Consider the following 14,839-nt stretch of genomic DNA (forward strand, 5'->3'; position numbering starts at 1 on the left):
AAGTGTGCGAATAACAAAGATGCCTTTAAAGCTGCTTTGAGGCATAAGACTGTATCCTGACTCTGTTTCTGTAGATCATATAGACAGATGTAATGATATAGCTGTATAACATTGTGTGTGTACACACATGCACATGCACACACATTACACCTATATATAATATATCTGTTTGTTTTGTTATAACATATATGCATATATATGTAGCTATAACAGTATAACATATATGTATAACAATATAGCTGTAAATATACTGCAGGGGTTTTCAACCTTTTTTAAGAAGTGTAACCCTTCTTCTGGTGGCAGTGGCTGGACATGGGGCGGGGGACTTGTACACACTTCCCCATGGCCAGTTGCATGTGCAGCTGGCTGTGGGAAAGTGGTGTGCGGTGGGGTGGTGGGTGGCAGCGGCTGCCTTCAAGTCCCCCCCCCCCGCATCCAGCTGGCTAGATGGCACCTGTGTAGCCCTCAAAAGGGTGCTGCTGCCCTTGCACCTTCTTCCCACCCCATCTTGCTCCTGGAGATGGCACCCTGTCCCTGCCCACACATATCCCCTAGGACCTTTCCAATACCCTTGCAGGTATGCATACCACCCCCAGTTGATAACCCCTGATATACTGTTGTTTTCCCCATTTTAATATGGGTGGTGGGGAGCCCTTTGTCTTGAAATCGAGTATGAAGTGGCAGGCAGGAACTGGGGGTGCCATATTGCTGCTGTTGCTGCTGCTGGGTAGGGCTGTGGTCCTGCTCTGTGCACAACCAGAGTGGAGCAGGGACAGAGTCTGCCAGAGCAAGATAAGCAGGGGCAGGGAGGAGGGGCAAATGAGCGTTGGAGGAACAGGGGCAAGCTGCTCACCCTTTCTCTTCCAACTTGCCCCCTGACACTGCTTTCCCTGTTGCAACAATATGGGGGAAGAATTTAAGATGACCCTCCAATAATTAAATTCTATACTTGGAAAGTTTATAACACATTTATAACTTTTCCAAATATAGAATCTAAGTATTGGGGGGTTGTCTTAAATGCAGAGTTGTCTAGGTTTCGGGTAAATACGATAGTGAGCTGTTCTGTATAAATACAGACAGATCAGCCTCAAACTCCATACTTGTATCCAGTATGTTTGTATAGGCATTAACTGCAGTTTGATGGGGGGAATCAATGTTTGTCATAATACAGACTTGTTGAGGAGCATACTAAATGCAGCTCCTGCATAGCTCCTGTATGTACCTTTTTGAAAAACTGTTAATTTTTTTAAAGCAGAATTTAACTCCTGCTTGAGGAAGGCATACTGAGTGAGCGGTAAATAAAAGAATATAGCCTTTGCCAGCAGAAGCCTATATAGATTTCAGGTCTTTGTAGTATGAATAGTAGCGTGTCTCTTCCCAAGGTAGAACAACCCCCTGTCCAAAATTAGGATATCTGGTGTTCCTTTTGATAGGATATGTACAAAGATATGATAGCTGGTTAACTAAATTCTTAATGACAAAAGTTTCATTTTTTAAAAAGAGGCTTTTGTTTGTATCTTTAGGTACTTTAATGATTCTGAAGTCTGCATGCAGTAACAATCCTAGCTACATAGACAGATTGATTTCAGTTTTTATGCGATCTCTGCAGAAGATGGTCAGGGAACATTTAAATCCACAGGCTGCAGCAGGAACAGCAGAAGCAAACACCGGTAATACATTACTTTACAAATCTATGATAGCCAATGTAATCTCTACTTAACCTCTGACCCTTTAAAATAACTGTTACCTAGTTTTACATTTGTCATGTTTTGTTTTTTTAAAATGTTATGAGGCATTGTGTAACTTGGAAACTACGTAATTAAAAATGAGAAATCTCGTTGAAATAATTGATGGGAAAAATAGCACTTTATAGGTCCTCAATACTTGATTAAAAAACAAAGAAAAAGAACAAGTAGCCAAATATCACTTGCTTCGATTCAGGGGTTTGAAATGTACTGTGTTAATATTAAATCTTTCAAAATTCCTTAACGTGTTACCAGTTCTCTCCTTTCATTGGTTCTAAATTGAACTGAGGTATGCTGATAACAGTTTTCTATGTAATCAGCTCTCTGAATTTTGTGCCCTTGTTACTGTCTTACAGTAGTGACTGGTAGGCAAGGTTGTGCCTATTCTCAAATGAGATGAATATAAAATACCAACAGTGCTAAAGAAATACAGTGCTATTAAAGAACCAAATGTATACATTAATGATTAAGCTACTGAAGAAAATTGTTTTTAAGAAACGCTTCCAATTTGGGATTTATAACCTATATACTAATTAAAGAGACTAAAATGTTGCAGATTCTGCTAATCACTGAGAAACGCGTAGCAAATTATTAGGTTCAGCAGTTAAGCAAGTTGGGAAATAACTGATCAAGAATACTGTATTGCAAAGTACTTTCATTTGCCAAGTTAAGTTATGGTTATTCATGCTTTATAACTATTTGGTATGCTATAAATGTTTTGCCAAAGACTTACTGAAATAAGGTTCTACTTGTTAGTTGTTTTTGGATGGGCAGTATTAAACGGGAAGGTTCTTCTGAAGGACACTGTGGCCCATTTAATTGGGAATGGAATGCAATGGTGTCAAAAATAGTTGCCTATAGAGACTTGTATCCATGGTAATATATTTTTTTTCTCCACTATTGAAATTTCTACAGTTTTACCTGCAGCCTCTTTCTTTTTTTTCTTCTGTAAAATGTGTGAGATGGCTTCTCATCTGCTGTTGGGGAGGAAGAGGGTTATCAGCTTTGTAAATTGTTAATAAAGTTAGATCTAGAGGATGCTAATTTACAGTTAAAATTGAAACCATTTTTCCCTTGACAGGTGATTTTAAAATTGTATTGCTGTGTTGTTTTTTTAAAATTTGTTTTCTTGCTGTCTTTAGCAGGTACAAGTGAACTGGTTATGCTAAGTTTGGATCTTGTGAAAACGCGTCTTGCTGTGATGAGCATGGAGATGAGGAAAAACTTTATACAAGCAATTTTAACATCACTGATTGAAAAATCTACTGATGCCAAAATTCTTCGTGCAGTGGTAAAAATAGTGGAAGAGTGGGTGAAAAACAATTCTCCAATGGCAGCCAATCAGGTAAAGTTGAACAGAGTTAAAAGTGTCATTGCAATTAAATACTAAATAAATAAAACCCGCTTAATTTTCTGGCCTCGGGACAGAAATTACACAACCAGTATAAGTGATCACCAGTTCAGATCTGTACCACAACAGAAGTTCAGTGCATATAAACCTCTTTCAAAATGGCTGAAATGGGTTTCAGATAAACCTGGATAGATGCAGTATCAGACTTTACTGATTTAGGTTAAATTGGTTTATTGAACTTCTGTCCCAGGTTCCCTCCATATTCAAGTTAACTCACAGTCCCCCAGCATCCCCAGATGCTTTGCACCTGCCCTGCTCCCCTCTCACAGGTGGGAAGGCTAGCCCAGCTGAGCAGGGAGGTGTGCTCTAGTGCCCCTTGACTTCTGGTCTGAGCCACTGCAGGCATGTGGCTGCATTTCCAGAATCAAAAGTGAATGTCTGTTCACTTGCTCATCAGTTCAGTCTACACAGCTGAGACCGACCTGCGAAGATTGAATCAATTCAGCCTTGGGCTTTTTGACTAACTGTACTTAGCCCTTTACAAAGAGAGAATGATTTTGAAGGATCTAGTTTTGCAAGTTCAAATGTTTCCTGTAAAGTTTTGAATTCCCTGGATTCCAAGTGAAAGCAACTGGAGCACTGTATTGATTTACACACTCTATTTGGTCAAATGTACTATTTTGCGAATAGAAATTAAAGGAAAGAAGAGCACCTATCTAAAAGATGGTGTTGGATCTTGTAAATTATCCTGGATTAATAGTTTCTTCAGTTAAAATATATAGTAGTGGAATACTTTTAGATAATGTTATCTCATGGTAGTTATGTCATATTCCTCTTAAATTGATTAGGAATATAAAATGCCTGTGTGTGTATATGTGTGTATATATATTTAAAAATTTTAAAAAAAATAAAGGATTTTAAAAAATCCTATTTAAAAAAAACCAAACACAATTTAGCAGTGAACAAGGTATGAAATATTGATAGCACAGGTTTAGAGCCTAATTTCAAATTTTAAAAATGCATGTCCTAAAGCTTAAAACTACAGAAACTGTTCACTTCTTTGATGTGAGACTACATATTTGTATCTAGTGGTATGTGTACATGAAACCTTTTTTCATGCATTGGGTCCAAATCCATTTTACTTCTGTCCTGTGAAGTCCCAGTTGCCTATTATTTTAACTGTAGGAGGTTTTCACATTTTTAGTGTACAGCGTTCTCTGTGATACTTGTCTGTCTGCCATCCTTTTCCCTGTAATATTAGCTTGTATGACCTAGTGTATAAGTACAAAGTGTGTGTGTGTGTGTGTGTGTGTGTGTGTGTGTTTGTTTGTTTGTTTGTTTGTTTATTTGTACTTTTTGTTACCACTAGTTAGTCACAGTTTTTGTAGTAATTAAATAATTTAACTTGTTTTTAACTGTTAATGATTTTTAAGCATCTGCTGTAGTTGTATGCTAGAACCATAAACTGTAAATACTTGAATTATTTTCCTTAAAAAATAGTGTGGGGGGGTACCTTCTGAGTCATGTTTCAGGTGCTTAAAAATAGAAAAAATGGTGTATCGAATGGTTGAAATTATACTTTGGACATGCCATTGTTCTTTGTGTTTAAAGATGAATTGAGAAAATGAATCATGTCTTCTTTTAACGCAGACACCTACTCTCCGGGAGAAGTCCATTTTGCTAGTGAAAATGATGACCTACATTGAAAAGCGTTTTCCAGAAGACCTTGAATTAAATGCCCAGTTTTTAGACCTTGTTAACTATGTCTATAGGTAATTATAGCTATTAATCAAGTATTGCAGCTTATTGGTTCATAATTTGTATCATATATGACCTTTATAACAGTCCATCTATCTTTTAAGGGTAATTTTTTAAAATAAAATGCACAGTTATTTCACTTGACTGAGACGGGAATGAAGATATTTACATATTCACATTAGAACGGTGGGTACGTAGTTTCTTTATAGTCCTCAGTAGAAGCAAGGAGAGAATTTTGTGGGGCATCCTTTTAATTGGTCATGTTTTAGGTACAGTGATAACTGCTAAACTATGTTTCTCCTCCCCTCTTGTCCATTTGTTAAGCTTCTCTATTGATCTTGCCTTCATTAAGAGGGTTTGCCTTGTCTGCCACTTTGCTAGCGGGCCATGAATAGCGAAAAGGCAATCAGCAGATTGTAATTAGAGCTTATTTGCATAGTTTAAGCAAGGGTGGGCTGCTCTAGTGCAAATTTTGGCTTGCCTACACTGGTGGTGTTTATTTGTGTGGTGATGCTTGGAGCTGGAGATGAGATTTAAGTAGCAGAAAACAGATGACTGAAAGTTAAGAGGGAGTTTCATATCATTTCACTGCTCCAGCAGTGGTTTTTGACCATCTGTCTCAAACTTCTACCTGGCAATGTGGATCACCTGGTTCACAATATTGTCTCCAGTAATGTAGCATTATATACACACAGACTTAAAAGTGTATGTGGGAGGAGGTCAAAGAGCAGTCTACAAAACCAGCAATGGTCCCTGCAACCAGTATTCCTACTTTGTACCCTTTAGGCAAGTGGTGTCCAACATAAGAAACTCACATAATACTTATTTAGTTGAGCCCAATAACAGTAGGGTTGCAAAAATTTTGATACATAGCCCGGGGCTCCCATTGGGTATGTTGGGTCTTTTGGGTATTTGCTATTTTTCTGATTTTTTTTTTTTTTTTTGGCTCTACATATAAAATGTCCTCAAAGGACTTGGATAATGGTGGTGGTTGGTAGCCCAGAACTTTAAGGTTTTTGGTAGCAGACAATGCTCTGCTTAACCCTAGGCATTAGTAAGCTGCTAATACCTGCTGGAAAATTGTAGAACAGAAAAATATATCCATGTGATTGAAAATAGCCAGATCACTGAAAGGGTATTATCAATTGCTTATGCATTCCTCCTAGGGATGAGAACCTTTCAGGCAGCGAGCTTACTGCTAAACTTGAACCTGCCTTCCTTTCTGGACTCCGATGTGCTCAGCCTCTCATCCGAGCCAAATTTTTTGAAGTCTTTGACAATTCCATGAAGCGTCGTGTCTATGAGCGCTTGCTTTATGTAACTTGTTCTCAAAATTGGGAAGCAATGGGAAACCATTTTTGGATCAAGCAGTGCATTGAGGTATGAAACCCACTTGTATCAGAAGTGTAACTGTAATTTTAGAAACGTTTGTTTGCTCTTTGTTTTCCTGGTCTATTTGTGGATGCGCTGTGGCAAAGTGCATCTTGAAATGTGATGCTTTTAATATCAAAGCTGTGAAACCCGAGTTATCAGGTCTTGCATTTTAAAGCAAATACAAAGCGCATAAACCTTGAAAAGTTGATACACGGGAAATCTCTTAACCACCTTCATGACTCCGTTTAGCTATGGACTCCTGTGGCTTTTATTTTAAACCTTTAATGCTTCACTCTCACTAGGGAAATGTCTAATCAGTGCTCAGCTTGAATTTTTTATTTAAAAAAAAAATGACTAGAGGAAGAATCTTCATGGCAGACTGAATTTAAGAAGATATCTCAGTAAGAATATGATGTCTGAAGTGTGGATGTGACATTTTATGGAGGATTGCAGTGGTGTGAAATTACTTTGTCTAAAACAAAAGGGAGCTAAATCACTTCTTTAGAAGACTTTATATAAAATAAATATAAAATTACTAAGCATAAAGCAATTCTGGTATTAGTTTTTGGCGCTCAAACAGAGCTACTTGCTGAGAGATGGGGAACAGCAGGAGTTGCCACATCTTTTAGGTAAATCATGTGTTCGAATGAAAAACTTTTTTGTAGGTACTGTATAAATGTGAAGGCACTACATTTAATTTCCATAAATATATAAGGCTTGGATGGAAAAAAACCCTTCTTTCCTATAGTGACCTTATGGGGTCTCATATTTTGTTGTACTAATGTATTTTATATATCTAGATATTGATTGAGATATCTATATAGCTATATCTCAATCAAGGCTGCTATTTGATTATTTCTTTCTCTCTCGTACTGATATACTTGTATAGTACCTATGTATAATATATATATATATTTGGAGTTTAATAATCAAATAGCAGCCTTGAAGGCAGATACACTGGCCTCAAATAAGGTTCTGTGCTGAGAATGGGAATTCATTGACTTATTTGCTGAGGCAAGTATACAACAGCAGGAGTGCAGATTTCTGTACTGATAAACATTCAAGCCTTGGTCCTTCTAGTACAGTCAGAGATGCTACTTAGTGACCAGACATCTGCGTCGTGAGCTCCTGTATCAGTAGGAGTATGCTGCCAGTTGCTAGGCAGCTTGTTGCCACCTCACCTTCCTTATTGCACTTTGTACCTGAACATGCGTCGCAGGAAATGTAATTGCATTTTCCTCATGTTCATGTGCTTAGTTAGAATATTTAGTTCCTTTTAATACAGACCTGTCTGAGTTTGTTTTTAAAAGCAAAAGTGAGATGAAGTGTTATCAAACTTACCTGTGTTTTCAATAAAATTTACTGAGAAAAGTCATACCTGGGCCAGATATTAAGGGGTGAGGAGTTCCTTTGGTGAGTGGTAAAACTTGGACTCATTCAGATTAGCCTGATGCTGAAGATTGCTTCCTAATGGGTAACTGGATCTGTTTCAATCCATTTGCCTTCCACCATTGGTTTGAGGAGGTTTTAACGACGCTATAGGCAAGAAGAAAAGGTGTAATAAGCAATAAATGAACGTCTTGTTTTCTTACGTGTCGTGCAGAAAGTGTTACAACTGTTGTCTTTTTTTAAAAATGTCTTAGCTCCTTTTGGCAGTGTGCGAGAGAAGTACCACAATTGGGACAAGCTGTCAGGGTGCCATGCTCCCATCTATCACTAATGTTATCAACCTAGCTGACAGTCATGATCGAGCAGCATTTGCTATGGTGACTCATGTCAAACAAGAGCCTCGAGAAAGAGAAAACAGTGAATCCAAAGAAGAGGTAATTTTTTATTTGTTGGGAGATGAAAATAGCTTCTGTTTGCATTGATATCTCAACAAGCACAGTCTGTAGGACACATTGCAGTTGGTCCGAACTGTTGTATGTATCTTGGTATGCTGACATTCAGTAATGACGTGTCATTCAATAATGAAGCCAAGTAGGCCTAACTGTTAACAGTACATGTTAAAGGAGAGTTTAATACCTTTCTCCTTACTGGCTCCTGTGATCCTACCTTACATCTCTGTTCTAATCTTGCATTGAGATGACCAAAAAAAAAAAAAGGCTAAGCTTTGCAGCCGTTTTGCCTAAGTAGAGGCATGAGTAAGGCACATCAGCTTCTATAGCCAACAGAACACAAGCCCGTTATATGGCCAACATCACTGTTGACTCCTTGGCTCAAATGATCAGGTATTAATATGTGGCTGAGTCACTTTTATCTGGAGCTACAGCAAGGTTATTAACTGCTGTGTCACCAAAACAATCTTGGTTCTTCCTTCTGTCTCTTCACACTGCAAATTAAATGTCCCAGTCTTAAAAACTACCAAAGGCTGAAGCTGAGTTGAGTGCTCTCTTGTATTTATACAGAAATAATGAGGGTGTTGTTCTGTATTTACCTTTTTTTGTATAGGATGTAGAAATTGACATTGAGTTGGCTCCTGGTGACCAGACCAGTACACCTAAGACCAAAGAACTTTCTGAGAAGGACATAGGCAACCAGCTGCACATGTTGACCAACAGGCATGACAAGTTTCTTGACTCTCTTCGAGAAGTGAAGGTTGGTACAGGTCATTGGTTGGTGCAGCGTGAAAATCACTGTAGAAGGACTGAAGTTTCCAAACCTGTATGCCAGTAAAAATCGAGTTCATTTTTTTTGTGCATATTTACAAGGCTTTTAAAATTTAGTATCATTCTGTAGCTACCTAGTATAGGAATTTTCAATGCCTAAGTTTTTATAGTGAGAGGCTGTTGTCTGGGTCTCTTCTCTCAATGTCTAATTCCATCCTCTGCCAGATCCCATCATTTTGTTTCTTTTTCATTAAATCAGACTGAATTCTGGAACCAGGGGAACTTAAAAGTTCAAAATGTCATCTTTGTATCCTGTTTTATCTGGACCTATTCCTCTTCTCATTTATTGATGTCCCTTTTCATAGCAGCTGCTGCAACAGTTCCTTGTCTCTCTGTCTTGCTATGAGATTTTTGTCACAGGAGTAGAGCACTGAGCGACCAAATCAAGAAGTTAAGCGTGGGTAAATTATGCATTTAGGAACTGAGAGCCTAAGCAAAAGTAAAATTGCTTAAGTTTTTCTAGATCTTGACACAACTCTTTTTTTCAGTTACTTTGTATGTGAAAATTAGTAATTCTTGCTGGTACTGATTCTTGAAGGTATACTGAAAATGTGTATTTTTGTTGGAAAGTTAAATGACTGTTCCTAGCTTCATTATCTCTTGGTGGATGTTAATTAAGGTTTCTAAAGAACCACCAACTGTATTTGCATGTATCTTGAATTTTTTCTATAAGAAAACTACTGCCTTGAAATTCAAATTAGATACTAAAATACAAAGAGGAGTAAAATCTGGTAACAGATTAGACATGAAGTTGGGTTTTAATAGTTTATAGTGTTTTGTAGTAAATTGTCTAATCGCAGCAGCAGCTCTGTCCGGCTGACCTTCTTGTTTTGGTCTGAATATTCAAGTCAGCAACCCTTTTTTTTTTTTGCAATGTACACATTTTTTCAAATTCTTTGCAACAGTTTATAGTCATGAACTAGAGTCTTCAGAAATACAAAAATATTATTTTATTTCATTATTGTTACTTTTCTTCTGCAGGAAATTAGAAATCATGTTGAGAATTTAATATAATAATTGGGAAGCACTGTACTGTGACTGTACATGTATGACTATGACACATGAGTTTTAGGGATATGTCATAGTAGTTTTTACATGGTGTGAGATTATTAAAAGGCTTCGGTTCCCCCCTCCCACCCGGTCACTTTTTTTTACACTCATTTATTTTTATTTCTAGACTGGAGCATTGTTAAGTGCCTTTGTTCAGTTGTGTCATATTTCTACACCATTAGCAGAGAAGACTTGGATTCAGCTTTTCTCCCGATTGTGGAAAATCTTGTCGGATAGACAGCAACATGTGAGAACCCTCCCCCCCCCCCCCCCCCGTCCTTTTGTTCGGTGTTTCAGTAGATTGTATATGTCTGCCTAGTTATGTGCTCCCTCTCTTGGAAAGAGTTTAATTTCCAGTGCTTCTTGAAGCTTTTATGTTTTATACTAGTTTTTTAAAGAAATGAGTTTATCCAATTTCTGAAGGCATTAACCTTTTCAGATTTTAACTTCTTATGAAAATCCCCTAATCTGAACAGTGTTAGCAAGTCGTCACATATAGTATGCTGTGTTGGCAATGACTCTTTCCCATTTTGTCTGTTTTTCCTTTCAGGCCTTGGCAGGCGAAATAAGCCCTTTCTTGTGCAGTGGTAGCCATCAAGTTCAACGAGACTGCCAACCAAGTGCCCTGAATTGTTTTGTGGAAGCAATGTCGCAGTGTGTGCCTCCCATTCCTATTCGGCCCTGCGTGCTAAAATACTTGGGTAAAACTCACAACCTCTGGTTCCGTTCCACGCTGATGCTAGAACATCAGGCCTTTGAGAAGGGGCTGAGCCTTCAGATTAAACCTAAGCAGACGACAGAATTCTATGAACAGGAAAGCATAACCCCTCCTCAGCAGGTAAATAAACTACTTCCAAGAAAATTAATAGTGTTACGTGTGTTACTTTATTCTCTATAAACACTATTTCTGATACTTGGCACTCATCCTGTGGGCACTGTTAGAAGATAAGTGGAAAAACAATTTTTGTTGCCCTTTGTCAAACTGGATCTAAAATCAGTATCCAAGCATCTGGTGTTATAGGCTTGCTGGCATTCTTATTTTAATGTGTGGTGTTATTTTTAATTTGGTGAAAAAAATGCTTGTTCCATGTGCACGGGAATATACTGCCTCAACGTATCTCACTTTTCTACCTAGCTCTTGCCTATAGCAGTCTTCCGTTTTTTTCCCCTGTCTTGGTACTCCTTTCCTATTTGCGTTTTGTTTAATAATTCTTTACAACACTTTGACTAGACTCACCTGTTCTTGCTTTTGAGAGAGAGATCAGGTAGAAATACATACATACAGTTCCCCTCTCCTCCTACTTTGGGATGTGTCATTTCTAGCAAATTAGGTTGGTAGAAAATGACCTTGATGAGTTGATTTAGCTAATACAATATAAATTGATGATTGCACTTAATACCATGAGCTGATTTTAGTCAGCACTAACATATCCACAGACAGCTGAAAAACTGTACGGACTGAGTCTCAAATGGTGTGCTAATGTCCTCTTGAATAGTCTTCTGTCGTGTGTTTGGTTGTGTAGCACAAGTGAGGTTAATACAGAGTCTGAGTTTGTGGGAGGAAATGATGGAAATCTAATGTATTCTTTTTTAAAAAATATTTTCTAATTATGGATCACATGCCTTCTAGGTTTTTTCAAAAATCTCTTATCTTGATACCTTGCAAGAAATAGCACTTTTAGAAATGGAGTACCTGGTCATCTTCCTCTGTCATTTATAATATATTAGATGTAATATTGATGATCATATGCTTTAGTACAAAATATGTCAGCTTTCTTGCAATATGTAAGATGTACCCTTGATAAAAGAAAAATATACTAAATATTACAGCAGTTAAAAGAATATGTGATTTGTTGTTGTATCCTTAGGAAATACTGGATTCCCTAGCTGAGCTTTACTCTTTGCTGCAAGAGGAGGATATGTGGGCTGGACTATGGCAAAAACGCTGTAAATTTCCCGAGACAGCAACTGCTATAGCCTATGAACAGCATGGCTTCTTTGAACAGGTAGTATTCTTAAAACATAAACACATCTACTAAAAGCTGATCTATGTAGGTTAACTATTAGTATTTTGCTAATAAGAACTAGTTGAAATTTCTTTTCAAATTTGAGACTGTCTCCATATGAAGTGTTATAATAAAACCAGCTGGTACATTGATAAGATGAAATTAAATACAACTGAAAGCAATTTCCCTCAGTACCTCCCTAATTTGATTAAGTGGCATAAGAGTGTAAATATTACAATGTTTAATCCTCCTGTCTGATTGTATGCTAGCGTTTATCAAGATTATTGAAAATCATATGTACCTTTTTAAAAATGACATAGTGAAGAACTGTCTGTTGCATATTTGTCTGAGCTGGAAAGCTAAAACTTTTTTGGATTTCTTTTTTAAGGCACAAGAAACCTATGAAAAAGCAATGGAAAAAGCCAAAAAAGAACATGAACGAAATAATGCTTCCCCTTCAATCTTCCCTGAGTACCAACTCTGGGAAGACCATTGGATTCGGTAAGATCTTAAAACTGATGCAGCTTTATCCCTGTGCCACACAGTATATATTTTTTTTTTCCCAGAAATGTTTGAGCATTCATTTTTTAGTTTTACTGTAAGGCTATCACGAATATTTAAATCATCAACACAAAATGGATGACTGTGACAAGGCTAATCATAGCAGTTGCTCTTCTTCGTGTTTTCAGCCTGTTCAAAAGGAATGATACCTGAGTTTTAAATATATGCTATGACAATGCTTGACGCTGCTAACCAACAGAAAAGAATCTGGTGATGTTAAATATTTATTATTAGAATAAAACTTAACCAAGGCCATTTAAAATGCAGTTCAACTTAGAAGAATAGAAAATATTATTACTGCTACTATTATTACAAATTCTTGAACTGTTGCACCTAAAATAGTAGGGAAGAATAATGTGTGGTAAGTGGAAACACTTGAATTAATTTTCCCTGTAAAAATCAGTCTTTTGGGGGGAGAAAAACTGCATTCTTTTCCCTGCCATAGACATTCTATGTAACGGTTATTCATGTATTTTTTTTTTTTAGTTGTGCAGTGTAATTTAAAAGCCATTGCAGTGCCAGATTAACCACTTTTCAGATGTTCATGAACACGCAGGCTATTCTGATGTGAACTGTGTAAGGAGTCTGTTGTTAAACTCTGGCTTTTTCAAACCAAATTTAACCACGTTTTCTTTTTTTGTAGCTGTTCAAAGGAGTTGAACCAGTGGGAACCTTTAACAGAGTATGGCCAGTCAAAGGGCCATATAAATCCCTATTTAGTTTTAGAATGTGCATGGAGAGTTTCAAATTGGACTGCTATGAAGGAGGCACTGGTGCAGGTGAATTTTATTTTTCTTTGAGACTGTGCGGTGATAATGCTTTGTTGTTCATTGTGCTGATTGTATTCCAACTAAGATGGGATTACAGCTCATTTCACAGAAGCAGTAATCTACTCTTTGGGGATGTTCTTTGATATAGTATATAGCTAGCTGGGTATTTTGGCAAACAGATCGCATTGTTTTAGGAGGCAAACTTAGTTCTCTTTTATTTTTCTGTCTTCTTTATGTCTCCTTATAAAGTTGCATTATGATTCAGAATTGATATTTCATAAGAAGGTAGCAGTTGCCAGGGTGAGTGAAAGGATATGGTGCTAAGTTAGTAAAAAGCAACAAATGGTTAGCTAAGTAGTTTACCAGTGCCTTTCAGTGAGATATGTAGGGAAACTTGAAGGGGCATTTGTAGTGCTGCACATAGTGCAACTCCCCTGCTCTCTTCCTCTTTCCCCCTCAGAGAATGACTTTATTTGGGAATAAATTAAAAATAAAAATATGTGCATGATGGCAGGAAAAATATAAGGATGGGGAAAACCCCATGTTTCTGGGGGACAGGGTGAGCTTATGACAATTAAACTAAGGCTAGATACGTTGCAGCTAAACTCACATCTTCAAAATGAAAAAGCCCATTCTCTGTGGTGCTAGAGCTTTTAAATTGTTGATTTTGAACAATAAAGAACACCCAACCCCTGCTGTCAGTGTTAATTAGATTATAAAATAAAATAATTAGATTTCAGCATATCCTGTGAGTGGTGAAGCTTCGTAACTGTTGCTTCTGTGAGAACTCCTTGGAAGTTTATTTCTCTAAGCGCTTTCCATGGGCATATTTGTGCATGTGTCTACACAGAAAGTGGGGAAGTAGCATGCATAATTTGTCATATATGGTCAGCATTCAGTTCTGCTGAAAGTAAGCCTGTGTACCAGGCACAGATCCCAGGGGTGGCCATGATACCCCCACCTTGTAGCCACTTGGCCCCTGCTCTGCCTTTGTTGCTTCAGCTACCCCTTATACCACGCCTGTGCCTCACAGATGTTAGTGATCATGCTCTGTCCTATCCAGTAAGTGTCTCTCCCCAGGGGTATCCCAGTGCTCTGGGTCCATATGTTACATCTGTTAAATTGGTTACCTGGGCACCTTGAGGTGCGCTGATACATTGGTCCAATATCGGATTAGCACTGATATAAAGAAAATTTGCTATATCGGAAATCAGCCACATCAAGCTGATAATTTGGCTGATGAATGGCCTGTGCATGCATGCAGCCACAGCGCAGCACAGGCAGCGAGGAGCACAGCCTGGCAGCGTGGAGAGCTGCCTCCAGCTGGTTAGTCTGGTGTGCTGGAAGGGGAGGGAAGGGGCTGGGGGCAGATCAAGGCCGCCCCCCCCCCCCCCCAAGTGAGGGAGTGTGCAGCTGTGGCAGGGGCTGGGGCAAGCAGTGCCTAGCCGGGGCAGGGCAGGTGCAGCAAAGAGCTGCGGCTCGCCCAGGGGGCACGAGGGGGATGGATGGCTTGCTCCGCTTGGCTGGGAGCCGCTAGTCTGGCAGCTTTTCCTGG

At 38.3% G+C, this 14,839-nt stretch overlaps 1 protein-coding gene across 3 annotated transcripts in view; it reads left to right on the forward strand.

The window, feature by feature from the left end:
- TRRAP (transformation/transcription domain associated protein) overlaps nucleotides 1-14,839 on the forward strand; it is a 140,558-nt gene that overhangs the window by 69,069 nt on the left and 56,650 nt on the right. For all 3 annotated transcript variants that reach the window (XM_059716655.1, XM_059716657.1, XM_059716656.1), the window contains exons 46-56: nucleotides 1,524-1,670; nucleotides 2,888-3,090; nucleotides 4,747-4,868; nucleotides 6,021-6,234; nucleotides 7,872-8,051; nucleotides 8,680-8,826; nucleotides 10,075-10,194; nucleotides 10,498-10,785; nucleotides 11,816-11,953; nucleotides 12,342-12,454; nucleotides 13,158-13,293. In XM_059716655.1, coding sequence (XP_059572638.1) covers nucleotides 1,524-1,670; nucleotides 2,888-3,090; nucleotides 4,747-4,868; nucleotides 6,021-6,234; nucleotides 7,872-8,051; nucleotides 8,680-8,826; nucleotides 10,075-10,194; nucleotides 10,498-10,785; nucleotides 11,816-11,953; nucleotides 12,342-12,454; nucleotides 13,158-13,293 — 1,808 coding nt within the window. The remainder of the gene's footprint in view (nucleotides 1-1,523; nucleotides 1,671-2,887; nucleotides 3,091-4,746; nucleotides 4,869-6,020; nucleotides 6,235-7,871; nucleotides 8,052-8,679; nucleotides 8,827-10,074; nucleotides 10,195-10,497; nucleotides 10,786-11,815; nucleotides 11,954-12,341; nucleotides 12,455-13,157; nucleotides 13,294-14,839) is intronic.

Source organism: Alligator mississippiensis, chromosome 13, assembly GCF_030867095.1.
Source record: "Alligator mississippiensis isolate rAllMis1 chromosome 13, rAllMis1, whole genome shotgun sequence".
Lineage (NCBI taxonomy): Eukaryota > Metazoa > Chordata > Crocodylia > Alligatoridae > Alligator > Alligator mississippiensis.